A 22,851-nucleotide genomic window follows, 5' to 3' on the forward strand; every position below is an offset into this window, starting at 1 on the left:
GCAGAGATTGTGATAACAACGAAAGCGGTGGTTATCAAAATGTAATCCCTAGACCCCTGTGTGTCCTCGAGACCTTCTCAGGAGGTTCACGGAGTAAAACTATTTTCCTAATAATACTAACGTGTTACTTGTCATTTTTCGCTGTACTGGCATGGGCACTGAGGGCACAACAGCAGTGGTGGATAAGACTCTGGGCACTGCAGCAGGAACTGGGGCAGTGACACCAAACTGAACCTGTGGTGATAGCTTTCTTCATCACTAGCAGTAAAGAAAAGAAATGCCAGTTTTAAATAAATCAGTAAAAGTTACTAATCTTATCAAATCACGACCCTTGAGTATATCTTTTTCTTTTAACTTTTTTTTTTTTTTTTAAGTAGGCTCATGCCCAAGCTGGGGCTTGAACTTATGACCCTGAGATAGAGTCACATGCTCTACTGACTGAGCTAGCCAAACGCCCCCTTGAGTATGTTTTTAAAATATTTTGTGTGATGAAATGGAAAGTATACACAAATTATTTCTGCTGCATATTACTGTATAGCTTGTGAAAAATCTCTTATGCGGTTGTTTGAAATGTGAACTGAATTAGCCTTTTAAAATTTACTTTTTAATTTTTTTAATGTTAATTTATTTTTGAGAGAGAGAAAGAGAGAGCGTGAGCAGGGGAGGGGCAGAGAGAGAGGGAGACACAGAATCTGAAGCAGACTCCAGGCTCTGAGCTGTCAGTGCAGAGCCTAACACAAGGCTTGAACTCACAGACCGTGAGATCATGACCTGAGCTGAAGTCAGACGCTTAACTGTCACCCAGGCACCTCTGGATTAGCCCTTTTATTTTTTTATTATTTATTTATTATTTTAAAAAATTTATTTTATTTTTGTAATATGAAATTTATTGTCAAATTGGTTTCCATACAACACCCAGCGCTCATCTGAATTAGCTTTTTTAAAAAATGTTTATTTATTTTTGAGACAGAGGGAGAGAGAGCAAAAGAGCGAGAGAGCAGAAGGGGAGGGGCAAAGAGAGAGGGAGGCAGAAGATCCAAAGTGGACTCTCTGCTGAGAGCTGAGAGCCCCAAGCAGGGCTTGAACCCGTGCACCATGAGATCATGACCTGAGCCGAAGCTGGATGCCCAAATGACTGAGCTACCAAGATGACCCCTTTTTGTTTTTTAATGGAAACCTTTTTTACTTGAAACAGTGATTGACAGACAAAAATGGCCACTCAGACTTAGGTGTGGGGCAGACGTTTTTTTGAACATAAACCAAGTGAACTTGTCACTTCAAGGACGATGACTGACTGTATTCTATAGCCAATGATAGAAGTCAGTCTTCCAGGTAAAAACAAGTTTTAAAAATAGTTTTTAAAAACAAGTTTTAAAAAAAAATTTTTTTAAAACTTGTAGCTGTCATGGTGAACTTCATAGCATCCTGATACATAAAGACTTTCCTGATGAGTAATATTAATAAATGTGATTTTTTCCAATGTCGTAAGATAAAATGTGTCAACATTAGGAAAATCTGCATAACTTCATGAACTAATATTTTCTAAATGATCAATGCTAAATGTTACAAAATCAGGGATGGATAAAAGAACCATTCAAAGTACAAGAAAAACCAATGGATTTCCATGTAGCAGAGAATGAAAAGGTCATTGATATAGTTTCAATTCCATACTGCAAATAGCCGCTTAGAAGCTACTACTTGAGTCTGGTGTTGTATCAAAGATGTGTATCCACAATTATCTGAAAAAGATATTAAAATACTCCTCCCTTTTCCAATTACATATCTATGTGAGGCCTGATTCTCTTCATGTACTTCAACCAAACAACTTATTCCATCAGATTAAATGTACAAACAGATATGAGAATCCACTTATATTTCTGTGAAGCCAGGCATCAGACTACTCTCTGGGAATTATCACTCCAGGGGAAGATGCCAGAATGGGTAGGAATTGATCATGATTGCCCTAGTAGTCCTTCAACGGTCAGAAAATAAAACAGCCCCTTCTTGGGAATGTGGGGTTTGCATGTAAGTATTTCACAGGACACGGTGTTGAAGCCATACCTTCAGCAAGATGGTCTGGGTTTTCCCACAGTATTTCCCAGATGCGTTCTCACCACTGGTGGAGTATAAAACCTGATGTGCAGGAATGCGTGCATAGGCCAGTCTTTTCTCTCCCCGGATCATCCAGATGATAATGTCAGGCATACTGTTCTGTGGCTGGTCACATCGGTGGATGGAAAAGTAAGCAAAACTGGAGTTAGTCTAAACACAGAGGGACTGGAGACCCTGCAGGCTGGCTCCTCAGGGCTCCCCTTAGAAACTCTGTGATTAGGGCTCTGTCTGAATTCCTGAGTCGCACATCTTCTGGGACCACAGAGTCTGTAGGGCGGGGAGGCAGGCTGTGGCTGGTCCAAAGGGAGTAGAGTGAAGCAGGGTGGGGGCGGTGGCTTCACCTGCCAAAAGTCTGACCTACACAGCTCTGAGAGGTAGTTTAGGAAATACCCCCTCTTTTCTTGCCATCAGTAGTCAAGGGTTATTGGTTTCATATATTTCACTGGACACTGACCAAGTGTCTCCACCTCAATCCAATATTTGCCAAATCTGAAATATTAATTTAGTCTTTTAAATCCCCCTTTTTTCTGATTATAAAGGTGATATAAGTTGTCACCATAGGAAACTTAGAAAGTACCAAAACATAAAAAGTAGAAATTAAAAATTACCTATAATCGCATGTTTTTTCAAATGTATTTCTATCCACAAATATATTATGACCCCCGCCCACCCAAATCTCTGAAGGTCAATAGGAGGGGTCTCATACTCTCGTTTTTCCAGTACACAGAGGTTAATGGCAGCCAATATTTACCCAGCACCGCGATGTGCCCTACACCATGCTAAGCACTTCATACTCATCATCTAAATACATTGCTATGAAGTGAGTACTACAATTATCCCATTTTATATATGGGGAAACTGAGGCTTAGAGAGGTTGCCCAAGGTTATATACAGTAGATCCAAGATTCAAAACCAGGTCTTCCCGGTCCCAAGAAAAGGTGGCACTTCAATCCTCTGTGCTACATAGATTTGCTACTTTCTCCCTCTATTTGACATACTCTCTGATCTGTCCAGTTTGAAGATCTTTCCAGAACCACCAACTCAAAATTCTTCTGTTCTCACTTCAGTGATATTCACCCCATTACCCATTACTATCCCAGCCCAGTAACTTCTTGGTCTCACCTCTGTCAGATTTGCTCAATATCCAAGATAATATACTACATTCTCTTACCACCTTCTCTGTCCTTGGTGTCCCTCCACAGAATCCCTCTTCCATATCAAGTGACCTTTGTGTAGTTTAAAAGTCCTACCTCTTCAGTCAGCTGCAGCAGTTTATCAAGCCAGTCCTCAATTTCCGCCAGCGTGGACTTCACCTCTGTGGCCTCAGACCTCATCCTCACAGCTGCCTCGTGTATCTGGGAGAGAGATCGGGACCGCAACTTTCGGATCTGAGTGTCAAGAATTGTGACGTTAGCTTTTCCTTCCATGAGAGGCAACGTGTACCTAAAAAAGTAAAGAAACGGATAATCTGTAGAATAGCTTTTCAGGCCTCAGAACTGTCAAAGTCATTTATGTTTGATTTCCATCTTGCAAGCCACACCAGTTTCCTGACTCATAAGCATGACCAGGTTTAAGCTGAAGTTGAGTGTATGTGGCATTGGCAGAGCAGACCTGTCAGACAAACCCTCCTTACTCTCACGAGGAATGCAGGGGGATTAAAATTCCAAAGCAAGTTCTTGGGTTTGACTCAAGGCCCATGGAGTCACTGGAGAGAAGATGGCAACAGCTGCAGCCTTTGGGAGGAACAGGCCTTCCCTTCTTTTGCTTCTTAAAACTACTGTGCAGACCCACAAAATGAAGGAGGGGAAGGCAGATTACAGAGCATTTAGCAGAAGGGCTCTTAAGGACCATGCACCCCTAGGCAATCCTAGGGTGGAGGGGGGGGGGCGGGGTGCTCAGGAGGTCTGCAAATCCCTGGAACTTATTTAAAAAGTCAGGCAGTGTGATGTATGATGAGGACGACATGCTTTGCAGCTATCTGGGTAAAAATCCTGGCTCCACCATTTACTAGTCCCGTGATGTGACCTTGAGCAGTTACTTAATCTCTTCTTTCCCTATCTTCAAATGCATGAAAATATCGGGCTGTTGTGAGAAATAAATGAATTAATATATGGAGAGCATTTAGAACACTCCCTACTGCAGAGTAAGGTCTGAATGAGGTCATCAAGCACTGTCTTCTTCATCGTCATGGTCTCATTAGATATTCAAAGGGGCCCATTAGCTCCCAAAAGGTTAAGAACCACTTGTGTAGGCAAAGCTCCCATTAAAGTGAGAAGTCTAGAAAGGCTGAGTTGGGGCCAGAATTAGCCTTCTTCTGCAGGGTCTTCCTCTCACTATGGCAGCTGGTGGGGGCCACAGGGTGAGGTTGTCATCAATTCCAGGAAGTTCTACTCACATTGTCTCTACTAAGAATTTCCATTGGTTTGAATTTCCCCCAGCTTCTTAAATGGAGGAAATCCTAGCACGACTTCTTTTAAACACAAGTTTCCTGATACATGAAGTTAAAAAGATTCCATTTGATTTTGAAAACACAGTTTACATCAGTTGGGTACTTCAAAAACTGTGTAAATAGGTCTTTCTGTGTTTTGCTCAGCAAATCCTAAAATTCATAGAATTTTCTACCTGAAGGTATTACCAAATGTTTCTGTTTGGTCACATTAGTAGTTATGGCAATGCACTGGAAAGGTTAAGTCCCTGGAATGATCTGAGGCAAAAATGCATATGGAAGCAGCTAGCTCAAAAGTCACATTTGAGACATTCAATAAATAGAAGTTGACTGGGTGTAGCATGTAGCAGGAAAAGTTGTGTGGATAAACCCCACCCTGGACGTTAGATGCATCGTTCACCCCCTTGGGCCTCTGTTTTCTCATCCATAAAATAAAGGGGACTGGGAGAGATGACCTGTTAGGACCCAGATTTAAATTTTCTGAATTTAAGCGAGAGCCCACCAGTGCTCTGATTTCAGCTGCATTTCAATGACCTAGCTAAACCACTAGAAGGCATAAGAAGACCTGGAGACGGAGGGCATTAGCCCCGAGGGGAACAAAAAAAAGCAGTCCTGTTTCTTGCTGCTTGTGAGAAGTTTTCAATATGCTTTTCTTTTGGCATTTTCCTGTCCACTGCTCTATTAGCCAATATTTAAACTGAGTTTGGAATGAATCACTTCCCCTTTTGAGTTCCAAATGCCCAGAGTTCTGAGCTGTTTCTCTAAGTCACAGTTCTAAAAGGTTCTCCGGCTCAAGTCAAATCTACTGGCTTTGGGAAGGGAGCCTTAGATACAGTCTCTTAGGCATTCAGCAAAAAAAAGCAAGTAAAAAGAAAAGGCTACTTCTAAAAATGTGTTTGTGCATTAGGAATGTGATTCTGAATGGCAAAATCAAGGCTCCACCCCTAGGCCCCATTCTCTGTGGGAGCCAGGCTTCACCCTTCTCCAGGAGGGGGGCCCACAAGCACAGGCCAGCATCCTCCTTCCTTGTCCCCACCGCTTGCCTGAGGCTGCCCTGGGATGTTTCCTTCAGGGCCCTCAGCCTCCCCAGGCCGCTTTAGAATTGGCACCAAATCAGAAAGTAGAACTTTTCCTGGTGGTGATTCAGAGACTCCTCCCAGTGACTAGGGCCTTTTGAGAAGCTTGACTAGTTCAAATTCATTTTTCAGGCCAACACTGGGAACAATCCTAGAGGCTCTCCTTACAGTTTCAGGGAGGAGAGCATGACTGGGAATTCTGAGATAGGAACAAGATCACTGTACCTTGTGTCTTCTATAACTTCGTCGATCAGCTTCAACCATAATTCGGCCAACTGGTTTGCAGGAATTTTACCTTGAATCCCTGATTTTAGAGCCTCTGTGTTTGATTGCTGGAGAGTTTGGAAAGAGAGGAAATAATCGGTTAATTGTGCGTCATGCCATTAAACCTAGTAAAGGTTTAATGTTTCTTTTCAAGAAAAAATACACAAAAGACTTGACAGAAAAACCAGTGCATTTAATTTTTTACGTTTAGTAATGCTCACCATAGCTTAGCACTATTTACTTTTCTTCAAAAGGCAATCAACGCTGACATCTATAAGTAACAGGGCAATCTTTCATATGTCCTTGACCTTTGAAACCATGTAAATATTTTATGTATTTAAAAAGTAAATAAAATAAAACCAATAAAGATGGGAGAAGGAATCCTACCATGGAATATAAAACAGAAACAAATGAACTATATGACTACACCAAACTAATCCAAATAACTTTTGAACACAGTATTTTGATTATATACTCTCAGTTTAAAGAAAAAAACCATTGGGGCGCCTGGGTGGCTCAGTCGGTTAACCCATTGGGACACCTGGGTGGCTCAGTCGGCTGACTTCAGCTCAGGTCATGATCTCATAGTTGGTCAGTTCGAGTCCCGCATGGGGTTCTGTGTTGACCGCTCAGAGCCTGGTGCCTGCTTCAGATTTCTGTGTGTGTGTCTCTCTCTCTGCCCCCCGCCCCACTCACTCTCTCTGTCTCTCAAAAAAATGAATAAATGTTAAAAAATTTTTTGAAGAAAAGAACCATGAACATATCAAACTCTAAATTTGTTTGTTGCAGTGGTTTATCTATGGATATTAGGATTGAACAAATGAGCAAATGACGTTTCTCACTGTTGGAGAAAAGAGTTATAAATATAGAAATAGGGAAGACTAGAACAAACCTGTGACATTAGAATGGATTTGGAGTTAGGCTTATAAATTCATTGCTTTTCATATATTGATAGATCTAGAAATAAATCACACATGAATATGTGTGTGCATGTGCCCGTCATTAAGCCTGTCCACTGAGAAGGCCTAGAAGCAATGGCATCTAAATAGTAGTGAGCATCTAATACCCAGATCTTGGTTTTCATATGATATTCCCGCTAAGAGGAAACAGAATTCTTCAGAAAATTGGCGATTTGAGAATTAGGGCAGAGCAGTACAAGATGAGCCCAGAACGTACTATTGTGTCACTTGGAGCATCTGCTGACACAGATTGAGAGAGTGCCCACCATGATCATCAAAAGTCCTGCTCATGAAAAGCCACCATGTTGTCCAGATCAGCATGGAATAAGGATAGCCTGACCAATGCTGAGGAGAAGAACAAGGAAGAAAAAGGCCTGAAGAATACCCAAGACATAAGCAGAATAGAGGGGTGACCAGTTCTTTACTAATTTCCTTGAGACGGAGGACTGGAAGTTAATACCACAACCAGGCTGCATGTCAGGTGAACAATTATGTTTAAGTTAACTTAAACTACAATTCTCCTTCAATATCATCTTTATAATATAAAACAATATATATTTTTTAATGTTTATTCATTTATTTTGAGAGAGAAAGAGACACAGAATGAACATGGGGGGAGAGGGGCAGAAAGAGGAAGGGGAGAGAGAATCCCAAGCAGGCTCTGTGCTGTCAGTGCAGAGAGAGACATGGAGCTCAATCTCATGAACTATGAGATCATGACCTGAGCCAAAATCAAGAGTTGGCTGTTTCAATCCATAAGAGACTCTTAAAGACAGAGAACAATCTGAGGGTTGATGGGGTGGGGGATATGGGAGAGAGGAAAATGGGTTATGGGCATTGAGGAGGGCACTTGTTGGGATGAGCACTGGGTATTGTATGTAAGCAATGAACCACAGGAATCTACCCCAAAAACCAAGAGCACACTCTGCACACTGTATGTTAGCCAATTTGACAATAAATTATATTAACAAAACGAAAAAAAAGAGTCTGCCACTTAACCAACTGAGCCACCCAGGTGCCCCCATAAAACAATATGTTTAGATTTTGCTGTGGAATCTTAGATCAGGTATATTCCAGGACCCCCACATGTATTGGTCCTACCCTGACAGAGGTTAGACCTTAGAAAAAATTAATACTAATATAATCTGGAAATCAAAACACTAATCACACCAATTTAGTATCTTTGACTTAGAAACATCCCAACCATGTGCCCCTCCTCATCAATATCAACTAGATGGAAAATTACAGATACCACATCTACGCAGTTTCTGCCAGAGGGAACTCCCAACCTCCAAACAAGGAAAGTTCCCTCTAATTTACAAAAAGAGCATAAAATGTCAGGCTCTGGTTCCTCTGAGCCCACCTCTTCCCACAGTGGAGATTTTTACTCAACAATAGAGCTCTAAGGGCTGCATATTTCTGTTGGCATGAGCCATTCTCCACACCACTCCTAACTGTGGCAGAACCTGTGGGTTGTCCTCCCACTTCGATATCCACCCCCTTCTTCCTCAGGAAGAGAACTTTTATCTGGCCTATGCCAACCCAAGCATAAGACGGCACTTCCCAGTCCCCTTAGAGTGAGATGTAGTTGTATGACTGGATTCTGGCCAATGGAAAATGAGTAGAAATCAAGTGTGTGACTTCTGGGTCTTTCCCTCCAAGGGAAAGGCCTGTGCCATCTACTTCCCCATTCCTCTTCCCTCAGGCTTGAGGGCAGGCTTAGTGGTGAGCAGCCTCAACCATGCAGACAATGACAACTCCTTAGTGATGGCAGAGCAACAAGAGGGAAGGAGTGCAGGTCCCTAACATCTCTGAACCTCCATGCCAGCCTTGGATCGCTGATGTCAACTGTTACTAAAGAAATAGCTCTTATCTTGCTTATCACTATATTCTGATGTCACTTACAGGGCCTACCTTGTAACTAATACATAATTCACTCTGTCCAGTGGAAAGGAAATATAGAAAAGATAAACTTACCAGCCGTTCTGCCATGGTTAGGAGAGTGTTCACCGCATCCAGGCGATGACTAATGTCCTCCCAGTATGAAGTCAGGGTAACAACTGGCTTTGTGTGGGCCCAAGGCAAGTAATAATAGTAGTTTCCTGGTGTAGAACATTGAGGGTCAGTGAACATTGGACACTTAAACAACATGTCTATTAAGAGATGTGCAAAACGGGCTACAGGTTAATCCATCCATATGTTTGGGGAATGGTTTGGGGTGATCTTGTTTTTAAATTTTATTCAATGAAGCCACCAGGGGATAGACAGAAAGTTTTTTATTCATTCAACCTGTTCTGCAAATCTCTCTAAAATACCCTAGTAAGCCGAACGCAACAATTTTAGGATCTTGCAGTGGTTCAGGACCACCGATGATTACATAACACTGCAGCAGAAAATAGAGATGGGAGTTTAGATTATATGTGTTTGTACCCGAAAAGTGCTATTCTAAATATTTTTGTTGGAATTGGGGCAAGAAAAAAAATGATTTTCTATTTTGTAAAGCATGGATTCATGGGGTTTGGTATTACTTAGAACCTTACAGGGATTAACAATTACCAGCCAACTTTTTTCTAGTACATTTTATATTTTCACACTGCTTGTACAGAAATTAGGTAAAAATTATGGCAATACTGTTGGAACATTTGATTAGAATGTCTCTCTCCTTTCTATATACTCTTAAATCATTTGTTGATATCTTTACTTGCGCATTCTCATACTCCACTTTGTTATTTTATACACTAGAATATATACTCCTTAAAAGTAGAGACTGTTTCTCATCCATGTTTGTTCAAACACAGCTATTTAATCCTCACAGGAGCTCTGGAGAAGATAATGAAACTGAAGGTAAGAATTGAGTGATGCGGCTAAGGTCATAGTGCTGGAGAGTAACAGAATGAAGACCGGAAGCTTGATTTTCCAGGACCTGAGCCAGTGTCCCATCCATTTCAACTACTCAATCTAAGAGCAGTTTGGGGCTTGGTAGGGTGGAGTTGGGCAGGGTGGGAGCTGACTCTCACCAGGTGGGAACTCTGGGGACCTCAGAGTTCAGCAAGTCACCATCTTGTGATTTTACAAAACAGAGCCAGTGTGAAAGCTGAACACGGCAAGGGGGCTGGGGTTCAGACCCTGGCAAAGGGCCTGCAACTTCTTGGGTTTGACCTGTCTTGAAGGTGCTCGAACTCTAGCCACCTGTCTTCCCCATTTAATCTTTTCTTTCCACTAAGCATATGCTGAAGATAATGGCTGCCAAAGGGAGAATATGTTGGGTGCTTCTTGTCCTGTGATGTACCCACCGTAAACTTATGAGAAGAGGATGGTTAGAGGCAGTCTTACCATCAAATACGGCACGGCTGTATTGAGTAGTTGATGCCAAAGGCTTACAAGTTGTGTCAAACTTGTTGCCGTAGTTCCCAATGCTGACTTCAAACTGAATGGCCTCGCCAACATCTTGCAACATGGTGGCTGAATGGAACACGGCAGACAGGCTATACTTCCGCCTTCGTTGGTATTTCTGTAAAGTATGGGCAGACGTAAGGCTCAGTGAAACTCCTTTTGCTCTTATTTATATGTGGGTGTCTAGCAGATGTAATTCTAAAACTAATAATTAGTATTGAATTAAATGCCAGTAGAGAATGTTCTTAAACCTAGCAGTTTTTCTTGTACTCATACAAGTGGGCAAAGATAGAAGTACCAGGATATTCATGGCAGTGTTGACTGAAATAGAGAGAAAAAAAAAATGAAAGCAATATAAATGTCTAGCAATAGGTCACTGGTTAAACAAACTATGTTACATCCATATAATGCAATAAAGTTAGTAAAAAGGTGGATTCATATGTGCAAATGTATTTTAAGTGAACTCATTAATTATATATTTTAATATTGGCATATGCATGGAGAATGTGTAGAATAGAAATAAAATTGTTGACAGTTATATTGGGAAGGTAAGAAGATTATGGCTAATCGTACTTTCTAATTTATATGTTTTTAATTTTTTGAATGCTTGAGTATTAATTTTCTTTTTTTCTACTTTTTAACAAAATGTTTATTTATTTTTGAGAGAGAGAGAGAGCGTGAGGAAGGGGCAGAGAAAGAGGGGGACAGAGGATCCGAAGCAGGTTCTGCACTGGCAGCAGAGAGCCTGATGCGAGGCTCAAACTCATGAACCCTTAGATCACGACTTGAGCCGAACTCAGACGCTTAACTGACTAAGCCACCTAGGTGCTCCTTTAGTATTAATTTTCAAATAAAAAACAACAATAAAGATTTTTAACGTAAGACTTTAAAATTAACTGAATTTAGGTGAACTTGTTTTCCTGTTTTCTGAAACAGAAATCAAACGTTATTTTTTCCTTTCTCTCTTTTTAAAAAAATTACCGGGGGAGCGCCTGGGGGACTCAGTCATTTAAGCATCCGACTTCGGCTCAGGTCATGATCTCACAGTTCATGGGTTCAAGCCCCGTATTGGGCTCCCACATCAGGCTCTGTGCTGACAGCTTGGAGCCTGGAGCCTGCTTCAGATTCTGTATCTCCCTCTCTCTCTGCCCCTCCCCCGTTTCCACTCTGTCTCTCTCTCTCAAAAATAAATAAACATTAAAAAAAGATTACTGGTTTATTGAGTGTGTGTGTGTGTGAGGGAGTTGAACATAGGGCCAAAAATGACCGCATCGAGGATCTTTCAGCCTGGCAGAAATGACCATGAGCCCTTCAGGCCTTCCTTAAGCCGAGCACATAAAGTCTCCTGAATCCACAGATTGCTCAGATGGCATCTCTCCTTCTTTGTGGATCATATCCTCACTGATCTTTGGGTACTCTGCCTTCTTTAGTCAAACAGAGCCGTGCAATGGTTGAAATTGCTGTACCTCATTACGTTCTAGGCATACTGCCACTTAATACTGTCCACATCTAGACTCTGTTCCGGATCTCCATCGGTATCCAATCTCTGTAGACACTTGTCAAGCTTAGGGGTGAGAATACCAGTGGTTACACTTGGCTACATGCTTCACTAGAGGGTTCATGGAGACCCATGAGTGATAATACCCAAATTGTTTGACGAATTTCTCACTATGGCAAGTTTACTTTGAAAACCCTTAGAGAAGGAACTCCCAGATCTGGAGTCCTTCAATTTGAGATTTGGAGGCCACATTGCTATCAAACTTTGGCATATGCTGAATCTTATTGTCGTTGGATTTGCTCTTTTGCATTCCCACCTTGCTACCAATTTGTGCAGCATAATCTACGTAGCAACGTAATGACACACTTCATCTTTAAGAAGCTAACAAAAATTGGGCACCTGGGTGGCTCAGTCGGTTGAGCGTCCGACTTCAGCTCAGGTCATGATCTCATGGTCCGTGAGTTCGAGCCCCGCGTTGGGCTCTGTGCTGACAGCTCAGAGCCTGGAACCTGTTTCAGATTCTGTGTCTCCCTCTCTCCGCCCCTTCCCCGCTCATGCTCTGTCTCTCTCTGTCTCTCAAAAATGAATAAACGTTAAAAAAAATTGTTTTTCAAAAGAAGCTAACAAAAATTACGTGATCCCAGTAGGATATTTGTCAACCGATTTCCTTTTCTTTTGTTATTCATCCATGCCATGGCCTTTATTCTATTAAATGTATCACAATCATGGGCAGTTCTTCTGCTTGTATGATGTAAGAATATGTTCTTTCATTCACAGAAGTGCTTGGACGACAGTATCAAAAATTTCTTTTTTCAAATTGCGGTGAAACACACATAACATAAAATTCTCCACATGAGCCACGTTTAAGTGTGCAGTTTGGTGGCCTTAGGGACGTTCACATTGGTGTGCTACCATCACCACCATCTATCCACAAAACTCTGCCCATCTTATAAAATTGAAACTCTGTACCCATTAAACCCCAACTCCCCATTCCCACCTCCTTTCTGTCTCTCTGAGTTTGGCTACTCTGGGTATCTCATGTAAGTCAAATCAAACAACATTTGTCCTTTTGCGACTGGCTTATTTCACTTAGTTCAATGCCTTCAGTGTCTAACCATGTGGTAGCACATGTCAGAGTTTCCTTCCTTTTTAAGACTGAAGAATTCTCCATTGTACTGTTGAAAGAAAAACTGGGGCATGTTGAAAAGTTTTAAGATTTTATTTGAGCAAACATAGATTGGATTGGGCAGCGACAAAGCAGAAGCGGTTAAGAGTGCTCCACCTACAAGAGCTGAGGAAAGACTTTCAGAGAGCAAATGTGGAAGGAAGGCAAGGAAATTATTTGACTGGCGCTGGCTTAAGTGGTTGCATTATTTGGGAAAGTCTAGTTGGTTATTTGCGCTTCACTGTCCTTTGGTTTTGATTTCTTAACCTGGAAGCATTTACAGGCCTAAGTTCTGGTTTGCTTATGTAGGCTGCCCAGGCATTATGGCCACTTCTGTCTAATAGCATCCTTGTTTAATAAGTTTAGCAGTGTGTATATACCACATTGGTCTGTCCATTCATCTATCGAAGGATCGCTATCAATGGATGGCTTCTATCTTTTGGTTATTATGAATAATGCTGCTATACACATGGGTGTACAAATATCCACTTGAGTCCCCGCTTTCAATTCTTTTGGGTCTATACACAGCAGTGGATTTGGGAATTACATGGAAATTCTACTTTTAACTTCTTGAGGACTGTTTTAAGAACATCTGACAGGGACTGTAGTTTGTTGTCTTGAAGAACCACAGGACGTGCCACTATTACAAAGTCTCTGTTTTGGTTAAAAGGATTTTTGACATGGTACAATGGAAACCCTCAATAGGATTTCATCAGAAATCCTTCTGAGTTTCAATCTTTCTTGAAAGTCTTTCCAAAACATTGGTTTGAAAACTTAGCTGCGTACTGAATCACCCGAAGGGCTTTGAAATATCCTTATAGCTGGGTGCCACATCCCAGAGACTGCCTAGCACTGTGAATTTAAAATTTTTCCTACTTACATTAGTCCACCATCACTTTGGCAGAGAGGGGGTTGGAGACTTTTATCGCTTGTCAGGAGTCCCTTTAACTATCCACAACTAAGCCTCCTGAACTATCCATGGTTCAGGAATGCTGTGGAAATTCTGGGTTTGGTTTAAATTGTGTGAAAATTAGAAAGCAGGAAGTTATTTGTATTAGTCAGAACTTCTATATACAGCATAACTTCTTTGTAAACCATCTGGGATGATCTAAGAGAAGGGAAGGAGCAAAAATATGAGACATAATTTGGGGCCTAAGTCAGGGGTCCCCCCAAATGACCAGCATTTAAGCTGGTGCCATCTGCTAATACAGAGGGTGCAGAGAAGAGAGAAAGTGCATGGGGAGGCTGTGGAAGGGGTGGGGATGCCACTTCCGGCTGGGCTGGCTCTGCCTTGCACACCTCTGCGTGGCCACGATTCCATTAGATCTCCCTGGGTTTTCCTGAGCATAGCTCGCAGTCACCCGCACCCTGGTAGCACCCTCACCCTGAAGAGTTTGAGCTCTAAGACAGTAATTTGGGTTTTGGCCATCACCACACCTCCCAACAGAGCGGCCCACTCTGTGAGCGAGCCGCTCAAGATGGAGCTGCAAACTGGGTCGCTTCCCAGGTCCAAACTCCACAAGGGGCAGGGGATCTACATCTGCTCACCTGCCCCAGAGCCAGGCTCTGGACTGTGAAGCCTAGAATTCCGCCCTCCCCCCAGCCCTTTCTCACTTCCCCTGTGCCTCAGGGCTCAAAGAGGGGGAGAGAAGAAGGAACAAGCAACAAAGTTTAGAAAAGTCAGGAGCCTCAGTTTTTGTTCCCTGTGTTGCCTTTGGGCAAAACTGCTCCTAATGGGGAAAGTTAAAGAACGTAAATTATAATCTACTGAACACTGACGGATGTTTCTTTGACTCTGTAGGGCCTTGGGGCTCTCTTTCCAATCATCAAAGACTGGTGTGTGTGGTAGATGCAGGTGGTATCAGAGTTTTAGGAGTAAATCTGGAGGTGTGATTTTTGTCAAGCAGAATACTGAAAAAGGGGTAACAAGTAACAGCTCTTAAAAGTGGCCGGGGGACCACCAGGCATGGGACATTAAGGATCAGTGACAAGGAGACTGTGCCAAAGAAAACTGCCCGACTTGCAGTTTGGTGGCCCGACTCGCCACCTTTGGTCTATTTACTAAAGGCGGCTGACAACTAGCGGAGCTGGTGGAAGAATCTGAACGTGTTATTTCAAGCAATATTTGTTGAGCACTTACGTAGGCCAGACGAATGGGAGAACTCAAGGAGGTTCTAATTGAACAGAAGACAGAATGCATGTTCATAAAACGGTCCCAAAATATGTTAGGTCACACACGAGAAGACTGGGAAGGAGTAGGGTGGAAGTGGTCTAGGAACAGATCCGAGATGGTGGAGACAAAACGATGGCGTCCTTTAGTGACTGGGCAGAGGTTCCAGAAGCCAGCAGGTGTCTGAATAGAAGTGGGATGCCACGCTTCATCTTCTTCTACCTGCCTGATTCCTTAGGGAGGTGGCCACAGGTGGAACCCAGCTGCATCCCTTCCAGGGTCTCTCAACTGGAGCCAGTTCAGCTCTAAGGAGGTGGGGCAGCTCTATGGCGACTGAGTAGGAAAAATTCACTCTCCCTCCTGTGTTCCTCCTTTACTCTCACAGGTCTACCACACTCCGAACACTTCTGATACCAGACGTGTAGCGGATTTTCCCACACCACGCAATTCTGCAAGACCAGTTGGGTGTCCTACAGTTGAACTCAATTCTGACACTATCTACCCAGAGACAGAACGTCTCAGTCCCACAAGACTGCCCCATCCCCACTTCAGATCCCAGTCGAAAGTCCAGGTTCTGGACTAAATTGGAGGCTCCCATGACTTCCTCCTCAGAGTTGATTAACTTGCTAGAGCAGCTCACAAAACTTGGGAAAGCAGTTTACTTACTGGTTACCAGTTTATTATAACAGGATATGATAAAGGCTACAGGTGGACATCCAGATGGAACTGCTGCATAGGACAAGGTATGTGGCAGGGATGCAGAGCCTCCACGTCCTCTCTGGGCACAGCACTCTCCCCAAACATGCATGTATCCACATCCCAGAAGCTCTCTGAATCCTGTATTTTGGGGATTTTTTATGGAGGTTTCATCACATAAGTGTGATGGATCATTAACTCAATTTCTAGCCCCTCTCGGGAGAACAGGGGGTAAGGCAGAAAGTTCCAAGCTTCTAATCATGGCTTGGTCTTTCTCATGAGCAGCTTCAAACTAGGAGCCCATAAGAGTCACCTCACTAGAACAAAAGACTCACCTACCACCCAGGAAGTCCCAAGAGATTTAGGAGCTCAGCGTCAGGAACCAGAGTCAAAGAGCAAATACTAGCACTATTATTTCACAGCAACCAAGTCGCCCTCTTGAACACGACGAGAAATTTCATTATTTGCGAATGACCTGGAACATGGGATCTTTGGAAATGGGAAAAGGGTCAGGATCATCTTCGAGGCCGATGGTTCCCGGTGGTTACACAAATCTGCTCATCTCACTCTCTTACCAGGCTCCTGGTTGCCTGCACTGTGGCTGTGTCTTCAGAATCTCAGCTCCTCTCCTGCTTTTTAATGTTACTGGGATTTTAGTTTATAGATTTCGTTTTTGCTTTTATTAAATTTATGACATAAGCCATTTTGCTATCTGGGTTTAATTATTTGGATCAAAGAAAAGTAACTTTGTTTTCTATTTCAGTTTATAAAAAGCTGTTCTTTTGTACTGTTGACATATACTGTGGCGACTGTATACCGTTGGCTCTTTGTTTTTTGAGTTTCTTTTTGGTTTTATTTTTTACTAAATCTATGACACAGGCTTCTTTGCCTGTATGTGTTTAATTATTTGGAGTAAAATAGAAAAAAGAATTCAGTTTTGCATTCTAGCTACCATACTTTGTTGAGTCTCTTCCTACCTTCCCTCTCCCCCTCTCTATTACGAGTGCTTAAAATAAAAAGAAAGGCCATGAACTTAAATTCTGTTCTGGTGACAGCACAAAGTAAAGAGGCACTGTAATTGCTGAGAACCCATGGCCGCATTTCTGCCTAAACCCAAGTTGTAGCTGGACTCTTCAAGAGCCAATCTATAACAGCTCAAGTCCAGAACCACCCATGCCATACCATGTGTCTCCATAGAGGCCTTTGGGGTTTTTTTAGCTATTTTCTTGCACGATCCTGGCAGTAAATGGCATGTAAGCTGCTCCACTTTCCCACCCACCCTCTCTTCTTTTTCCTTTTTCTAAATTTGTTCTTAAGATGTGTTACGATTCCTCACCTTCAGAATTGATGGCGGTATGGGGTGGATAGAAAGACTCACATCAGGATCTTATTGACCGGGGGAATTTGTTTTGACTCTGTGTCTCTTTAACAAGTAAACAACCAAAACAAAATGAGTATACATTACATGATCCCACAACATACACTTCTTATAGAGATTCGTCTTGATTTATGACCTCATCTGCAGAAGCAAGGTTGGAAAAGTCAGGATAAGTCCAGCACTCAAGGTCTTCAAGTGTCCCCTGTTGTTACTATGTTATGGTAGATTTATCATTTGCAAGGATTATGTTCCTGAGATCATAGCAAATCCCGAAAGTCAATAATGTCACAATATTCTATCATTACCCCCATGAAATGTAACAAAATAACTGAAAACTCTGGGGGACTGCTTCAGACCCTATGTAAGAGTTGTGCACCGGTGTCAGGAATAGAGAAGCACAGAGCCTCACTCTCATGGACATGCAGGCTGGGTGATGGCTAGGTGCACTGACCAGCACTCACACACCTGCTTTTCTGCACACCTGACTCAGTTTCTCACCTCAGCAAAATCACTCCTCGCTACACATCAGAAACTCCGGGATAACTCAAGAGTGGTCAACACCATTAATGCTAAATCCAAGAATGGCATTATGGCACCATTGGTGGCATGATATAAGTCGCAAATGGTATTATTTATGTGTCTGTATATCAGTGGGAATAGGTAGGATGACAAGGAGTAAAGTGATGGAGAGACACTTGATAATTTCTTGAAGACTTATCTCCCAAGAGTTCTTAACATAATCTGGCCTTTATATCCACTTGTTTGATAGGCTGATTCAGGAAATAGAAGCAAGTGCCCTAGAATTTTTTATTGGATACATTAATGTATAAAAACTGGGAAAACTATGACTTAAAATTTCTAAGCAGTTTCTGATTCTAGGAGTCGAGATATGAATTCACATTCAAGGCAGACCATTGTTTTGCTTAGGAAACTTCTTTGGACGGACCTTTAACTATAATATAAAACACACAGCTACCGGGGTTCTTTCACCATTTAAATAACCTGACTTCAACTGTTCCATTTGGTCACATGCACTGTTAAGTGTATGTTTTAGCCAGAACTATGTTATAATCTGTGCTCGTAGAAGGGGGAGAAGTGATCCTTTCCCTGTGAGAACTTGGACTGATGCCCTGTGGCTTGCCGGTGGTAGGTGTAAGGTTCCTTCTTGAGGCTGAGGGGTGGAGACAGAGGTAACCTGTGAAAGAATGTGTGGCCCAGTGTTCTCTTACAGGGGAAGACACAGGCGCTGGATTGAAATCTGTGTGGCTCATGAATAACTGGACTCCTAATGTTCCAAACACGCCAGGACCGAAAATTCCAGAATATACTGCTTTGGACTCTAACCTCCTAATATTGTCTTCTTGGGAGTCCATGAACAAGGCTACAATGGTCTGGGGGAGAAGGGAGAGTTTCCTCTAAAGGGAGTAGATATTTTCCTTGTCACTCATCCTGAAAGGGGCAAATCTCACAACAGGCAGACATGAAACTCCTAGAAAGGAGAAGGCCTTGTTTGGCTGGGAATTCATGGCACTTGACACGGACGTTGAGGTGGCCATGTGTACAGGGTGGTGTTGGGAATAGGGGCAGGTGGGGAGCCGAGCCCTGCCACAGTAAGCAGGCTGGAGAGAGACAGGGAGGCCAACTGCAACAGACCCAGAAAGCTGGTCTGAGCCCAGAGCTTTGAGATTAGCCATTTCAAGTTACTCATTTCACGGTTTCCCTACTCTTACCTCTTACTGGAGGTAAAAGTTTTTCTAAAATTGCCGTTTGGTTTCTGACGTAATGTGGAGACATAAGAGAAGGGTCTATCCCAGGCCTGGGACGGAGGGGAAGGTGAAGGAGACAGCTTCAAGAAGCTTGTTGGGTCAGGGGTGGAATCCAGCAAAGAGTGGCCCTGGGCAGAGAGCCATAAGTGAGCTGGATGCTCTGGCAAACAGCTCAGATTTCTGGAACACATAAGCATCAACCCGGGATTCTCAGAAATAGGTGGGGGAAGATGTGGTGTACACATACAAAATGGAATGTTATTCAGTCATGAGAAAGAAGGAAATCGTGTCATTTGTGACAACATGGACGGACCTGGAGGGCATCATGCTAAGTGAGATAAGCCAGACCGAGAGAGACACTGTATGATATCACTTATACGTGGAATCTAAAAAAGTCAAACTCTGGGGCTCCTGGGTGGCTCAGTCGGTTAAGCGTCCGACTTCAGCTCAGGTCACGATCTCGCGGTCTGTGAGTTCGAGCCCCGCATCGGACTCTGGGCTGATGGCTCAGAGCCTGGAGCCTGCTTCTGATTCTGTGTCTCCCTCTCTCTCTGCCCCTCCCCCGTTCATGCTCTGTCTCTGTCCCAAAAAATAAATAAACGTTAAAAAAAATTTTTTTTAAAAAGTCAAACTCATAAAGACAGAGAGTAGAAGGGCAGTTACCAGGGGTTGGGGAATTGGGAAGATGTTGGTCAAAGTGTACAAACTTGTAGTTAGAAGACAAATTCTGGAGATGTAATGCAGTGCGTAGTGATTATAGTCAACGATGCCATATTACATGCCTCAAAGTTGCTGACAGACTAGATCTGGAGTGTTCTCACCACAAAAAAGAAATGATAATTATGTGACATGATGGCAGTGTTAGCTAACACTACAGTGGTAATCATATTGCAATATGTAAGTATACCAAATCAACACACCATGTACCTTAAACTTACACAGTGCTATGTGTCAATTCTTTAGAAGTCAAAAAATAAAAATATTAATCAACTAGCATATTTATTTTTAAAACTCATAATAACGGTATAGGATGTGCTGGAAATGATTCAGTGGGCAACAGAGACAGGGCTAACTTAATATTGGGCTATCCATCACATATGTTAACAGATCTGTATTGCAGATGTCAATTAATTGACAAGGAAAAAAATGAGCATTTTACAGCTTAATGATAGTAATATTCTTCTTCTGGGATTTATTACCTTGAGTTAGTAACACTGGCATTTGAATTTACTAGGAAAAAACTACATCTGTAGCTCTCTACCATATGGATCATGGGCACTTAAATTGTGTCCATAGAGGAGAAAGAGCTGATTGGAAAAAAAAAAAAGAAAGAAAAAAAGAAAGAAAGAAAGAAAGAACGAAACAGTTGCAGAGGTGAATTTGGAAGACTTCTGTCTTCAAGGAGGAATTAATATAAAAGTGCCCCCAGATGCTGGGAAGCTTGAGATATGCCTACTTCTGAAAGTGGAAATGACTAATGGTGGCACCAAAGCCATTTGGGATGGCTCTTGCGGCCACTTCCCCAGGACCACACAACCCCAGTTAGCAAACAGGCCACTTGGTTCAGAGGTATCACTGCTCCTGCCAATTTTCAGTAGGGTATTAACATCACAAAAGATGAAGCAAGCTTCACTCACCATACAGCTGTTCTAGATAGATCAAGAGGGTGTTAAATAGATCCAGAGGTACTTGCTATGACTCAGCTCTCCAACTCTGCCACAGCTGATCCTGCAGTCCCTCGATGTCCCCACTTGCTCAGGCAGGCCAGTACTAGCCACCCACCGCCAATCCCCTAACACCCCCTTTTCCATACCAAGCATCATCCACACTCCAAAGTTACCTCCACAACCAGCAGGTCATCATTTGAAATGGGCTCAAGTTTTTTGTCTGGTGGTGTCTTTTCAAGAAAAGTGCTTAATTCAACCAAGATTCTGCCTCTGTAGGCAACTCCTTCCCCCTGAAAGGCAATAACACGAAATCATTCCTGCAGGCCTGAACAACAGCAAAAAGAACTGTCTCTCTAGTCAGGCTAATGCAGCTACAGTTTAGTGTTTCCTTCCTGTGGCCCTAACCTCCAAATTCAACCGGTCAACAACTCTCTCAGTTGGGTTCAGGTCTTTGGTAGCTGAAGGAAAAGTCAGTGACTTCAGGAAGGGATCCAAAGAGAGCTGGGGAGCCAGGGCTGAAAGGGATCTTAGCTATGACTAGGTCAGAGGCTTTCAAGCCATGCTCTGGATCCTGAAGAGGTTCCTGGAGGCTGGGGGTGGGAGTGGAAGGTACTCAAAGTCTCCCTCACCCTACTTCAGTAGAGCAACTCTATCTAATCTGTGTCAACTTGGCTCCTTCCCTACTCTTCTCAGGAAGGGAAGGCTGCCATGTTGGCAACCAGGGCAAGTCTCGGAGCAGCCAGGAAATAAAAGAGGAAGATGTTTTGGGTGTAGCTAAGCATAAAGATGAAGAGCGGATACTCCTCTCTCCATATCTGGCAGTGCTGGCAACAGAATTTTCTGGAGAGGAAGGGAAGGCTTCCACTTCCAGAGCCAGTCCATTACCCCTGCTCCCTCAGGGGTTTATCTCTACCTCAGTCCCTTTCTTGGGACTTCAGAACTGACTCAAAGACATTACTTTGGCTTCTAATATGCTGGAAAGAGCACTTCCCGTCTCTGGGCCTCCATATCCTCATCTATAAAATAAAGATGTTGGATTGGATCAGGGATAGCAGTTTCTTCAGGCATGTCACCTCCAATCATTTGGTAAATTCCTAGAACACAGTATTGAACAGGATTCTGAGGCAGCACATTTGCTTGTTAGGAAAGAGCCAGTATTGATCACTGACATCTGCCCTAAGTGCAGGACAGGGGAAATGGCCATGCTGTGCATTTGTAATTGCCAAATTAGATGGTCTCCAGGATCCTTTCCTAGCCTTGTATTCAAAGACTTGAGGAGTGTGGGACTTCTGTCCTTCAACACTTGATCAGTCACATGTCGGGTCTATCTGTGTGTGTGTGTGTGTGTGTGTGTGTGTGTGTACAGATTCCCTAGATATGAGACTTAATTATAACAATTATAAGAAGGAATCACATTAATAAGTATTCCATTAATAATAAATCTTAATTGAGACACTAACCTTGCCAGTATTTAGCTCATCATAGGGGTCTGGGAATCCTGTGTACTCTCTGGGGCTTCCGTAAAGGTTCAGGTAACAAGGTCCAAATGTTGGCACAAAGCCCACCTCTGTTTCTCCTGTATTTGCTGAGAGATAACATCATTATTAGATTTTAGGCTTTTACCAATTAATCTATTGAAATAAATATTAGTTATTAGTTAGCTGAGTGAGACTATTTTCCTCTAATTTGTGAGTTAGTTGTATTAATGCAAATTACAAGCACTTGTGAGACTTGCAGTATTTCCCTTTTCTTATTGCTATAAAACATTAAACAAAAAATTCAGGGGATAGTTCAGGTAAACTTATGTTGTTATTACAGAAAGATAATGCTATGCAAATGAAAGAATAATAAGGCTTTCGAGTTGATCTTCACATTTTTTGCAAGTTTATAATTGGCCTTGTATTAAATGTGTCATTGGTAATTGGGATAGTTTGGGGTAATTGGTAATTTGGGGAAGTCATTTAAATGATATATACCAGATGAACTGCATTTGTTCCCCCCAAATCCCACTTAGACTAAAATAGTACAAATATGGCAGATGCTATTAAAGATACGAGACATTAAAATTTTTTATATATAACAATGAACTGCCTGCCTTTGGTTAGGACCATATGATATTTATAAGCAACATAAAGTCCCCATTCAAACATTCTATCTCTGATGAGAATCCAATATGCTCCATATTTCTGCTACTTGTCTTAGCAAGACTGCTCCCCAGTGCAGTGAGGGGAACTGAGGGCAATGTAAGAAATAATGGAGTC

At 42.5% G+C, this 22,851-nt stretch overlaps 1 protein-coding gene and 1 long non-coding RNA gene across 7 annotated transcripts in view; both read right to left on the reverse strand.

The window, feature by feature from the left end:
* MYOF (myoferlin) overlaps positions 1-22,851 on the reverse strand; it is a 152,072-nt gene that overhangs the window by 55,080 nt on the left and 74,141 nt on the right. For all 6 annotated transcript variants that reach the window (XM_019813549.3, XM_011287427.4, XM_019813550.3 and 3 more), the window contains 7 exons: positions 22,051-22,175; positions 20,764-20,880; positions 10,191-10,368; positions 8,835-8,959; positions 5,860-5,966; positions 3,363-3,555; positions 2,062-2,217 (listed from right to left, as the gene is read on the reverse strand). In XM_019813549.3, coding sequence (XP_019669108.1) covers positions 2,062-2,217; positions 3,363-3,555; positions 5,860-5,966; positions 8,835-8,959; positions 10,191-10,368; positions 20,764-20,880; positions 22,051-22,175 — 1,001 coding nt within the window. The remainder of the gene's footprint in view (positions 1-2,061; positions 2,218-3,362; positions 3,556-5,859; positions 5,967-8,834; positions 8,960-10,190; positions 10,369-20,763; positions 20,881-22,050; positions 22,176-22,851) is intronic.
* LOC123380856 lies at positions 12,949-19,270 on the reverse strand. The gene is made up of 2 exons (XR_006587180.1): positions 16,115-19,270; positions 12,949-15,920 (listed from the first exon to the last, which is right to left on the reverse strand). It is a non-coding gene; the product is annotated as an uncharacterized LOC123380856 (long non-coding RNA).

Source organism: Felis catus, chromosome D2 (genome assembly GCF_018350175.1).
Source record: "Felis catus isolate Fca126 chromosome D2, F.catus_Fca126_mat1.0, whole genome shotgun sequence".
NCBI classification, from domain to species: domain Eukaryota; kingdom Metazoa; phylum Chordata; class Mammalia; order Carnivora; family Felidae; genus Felis; species Felis catus.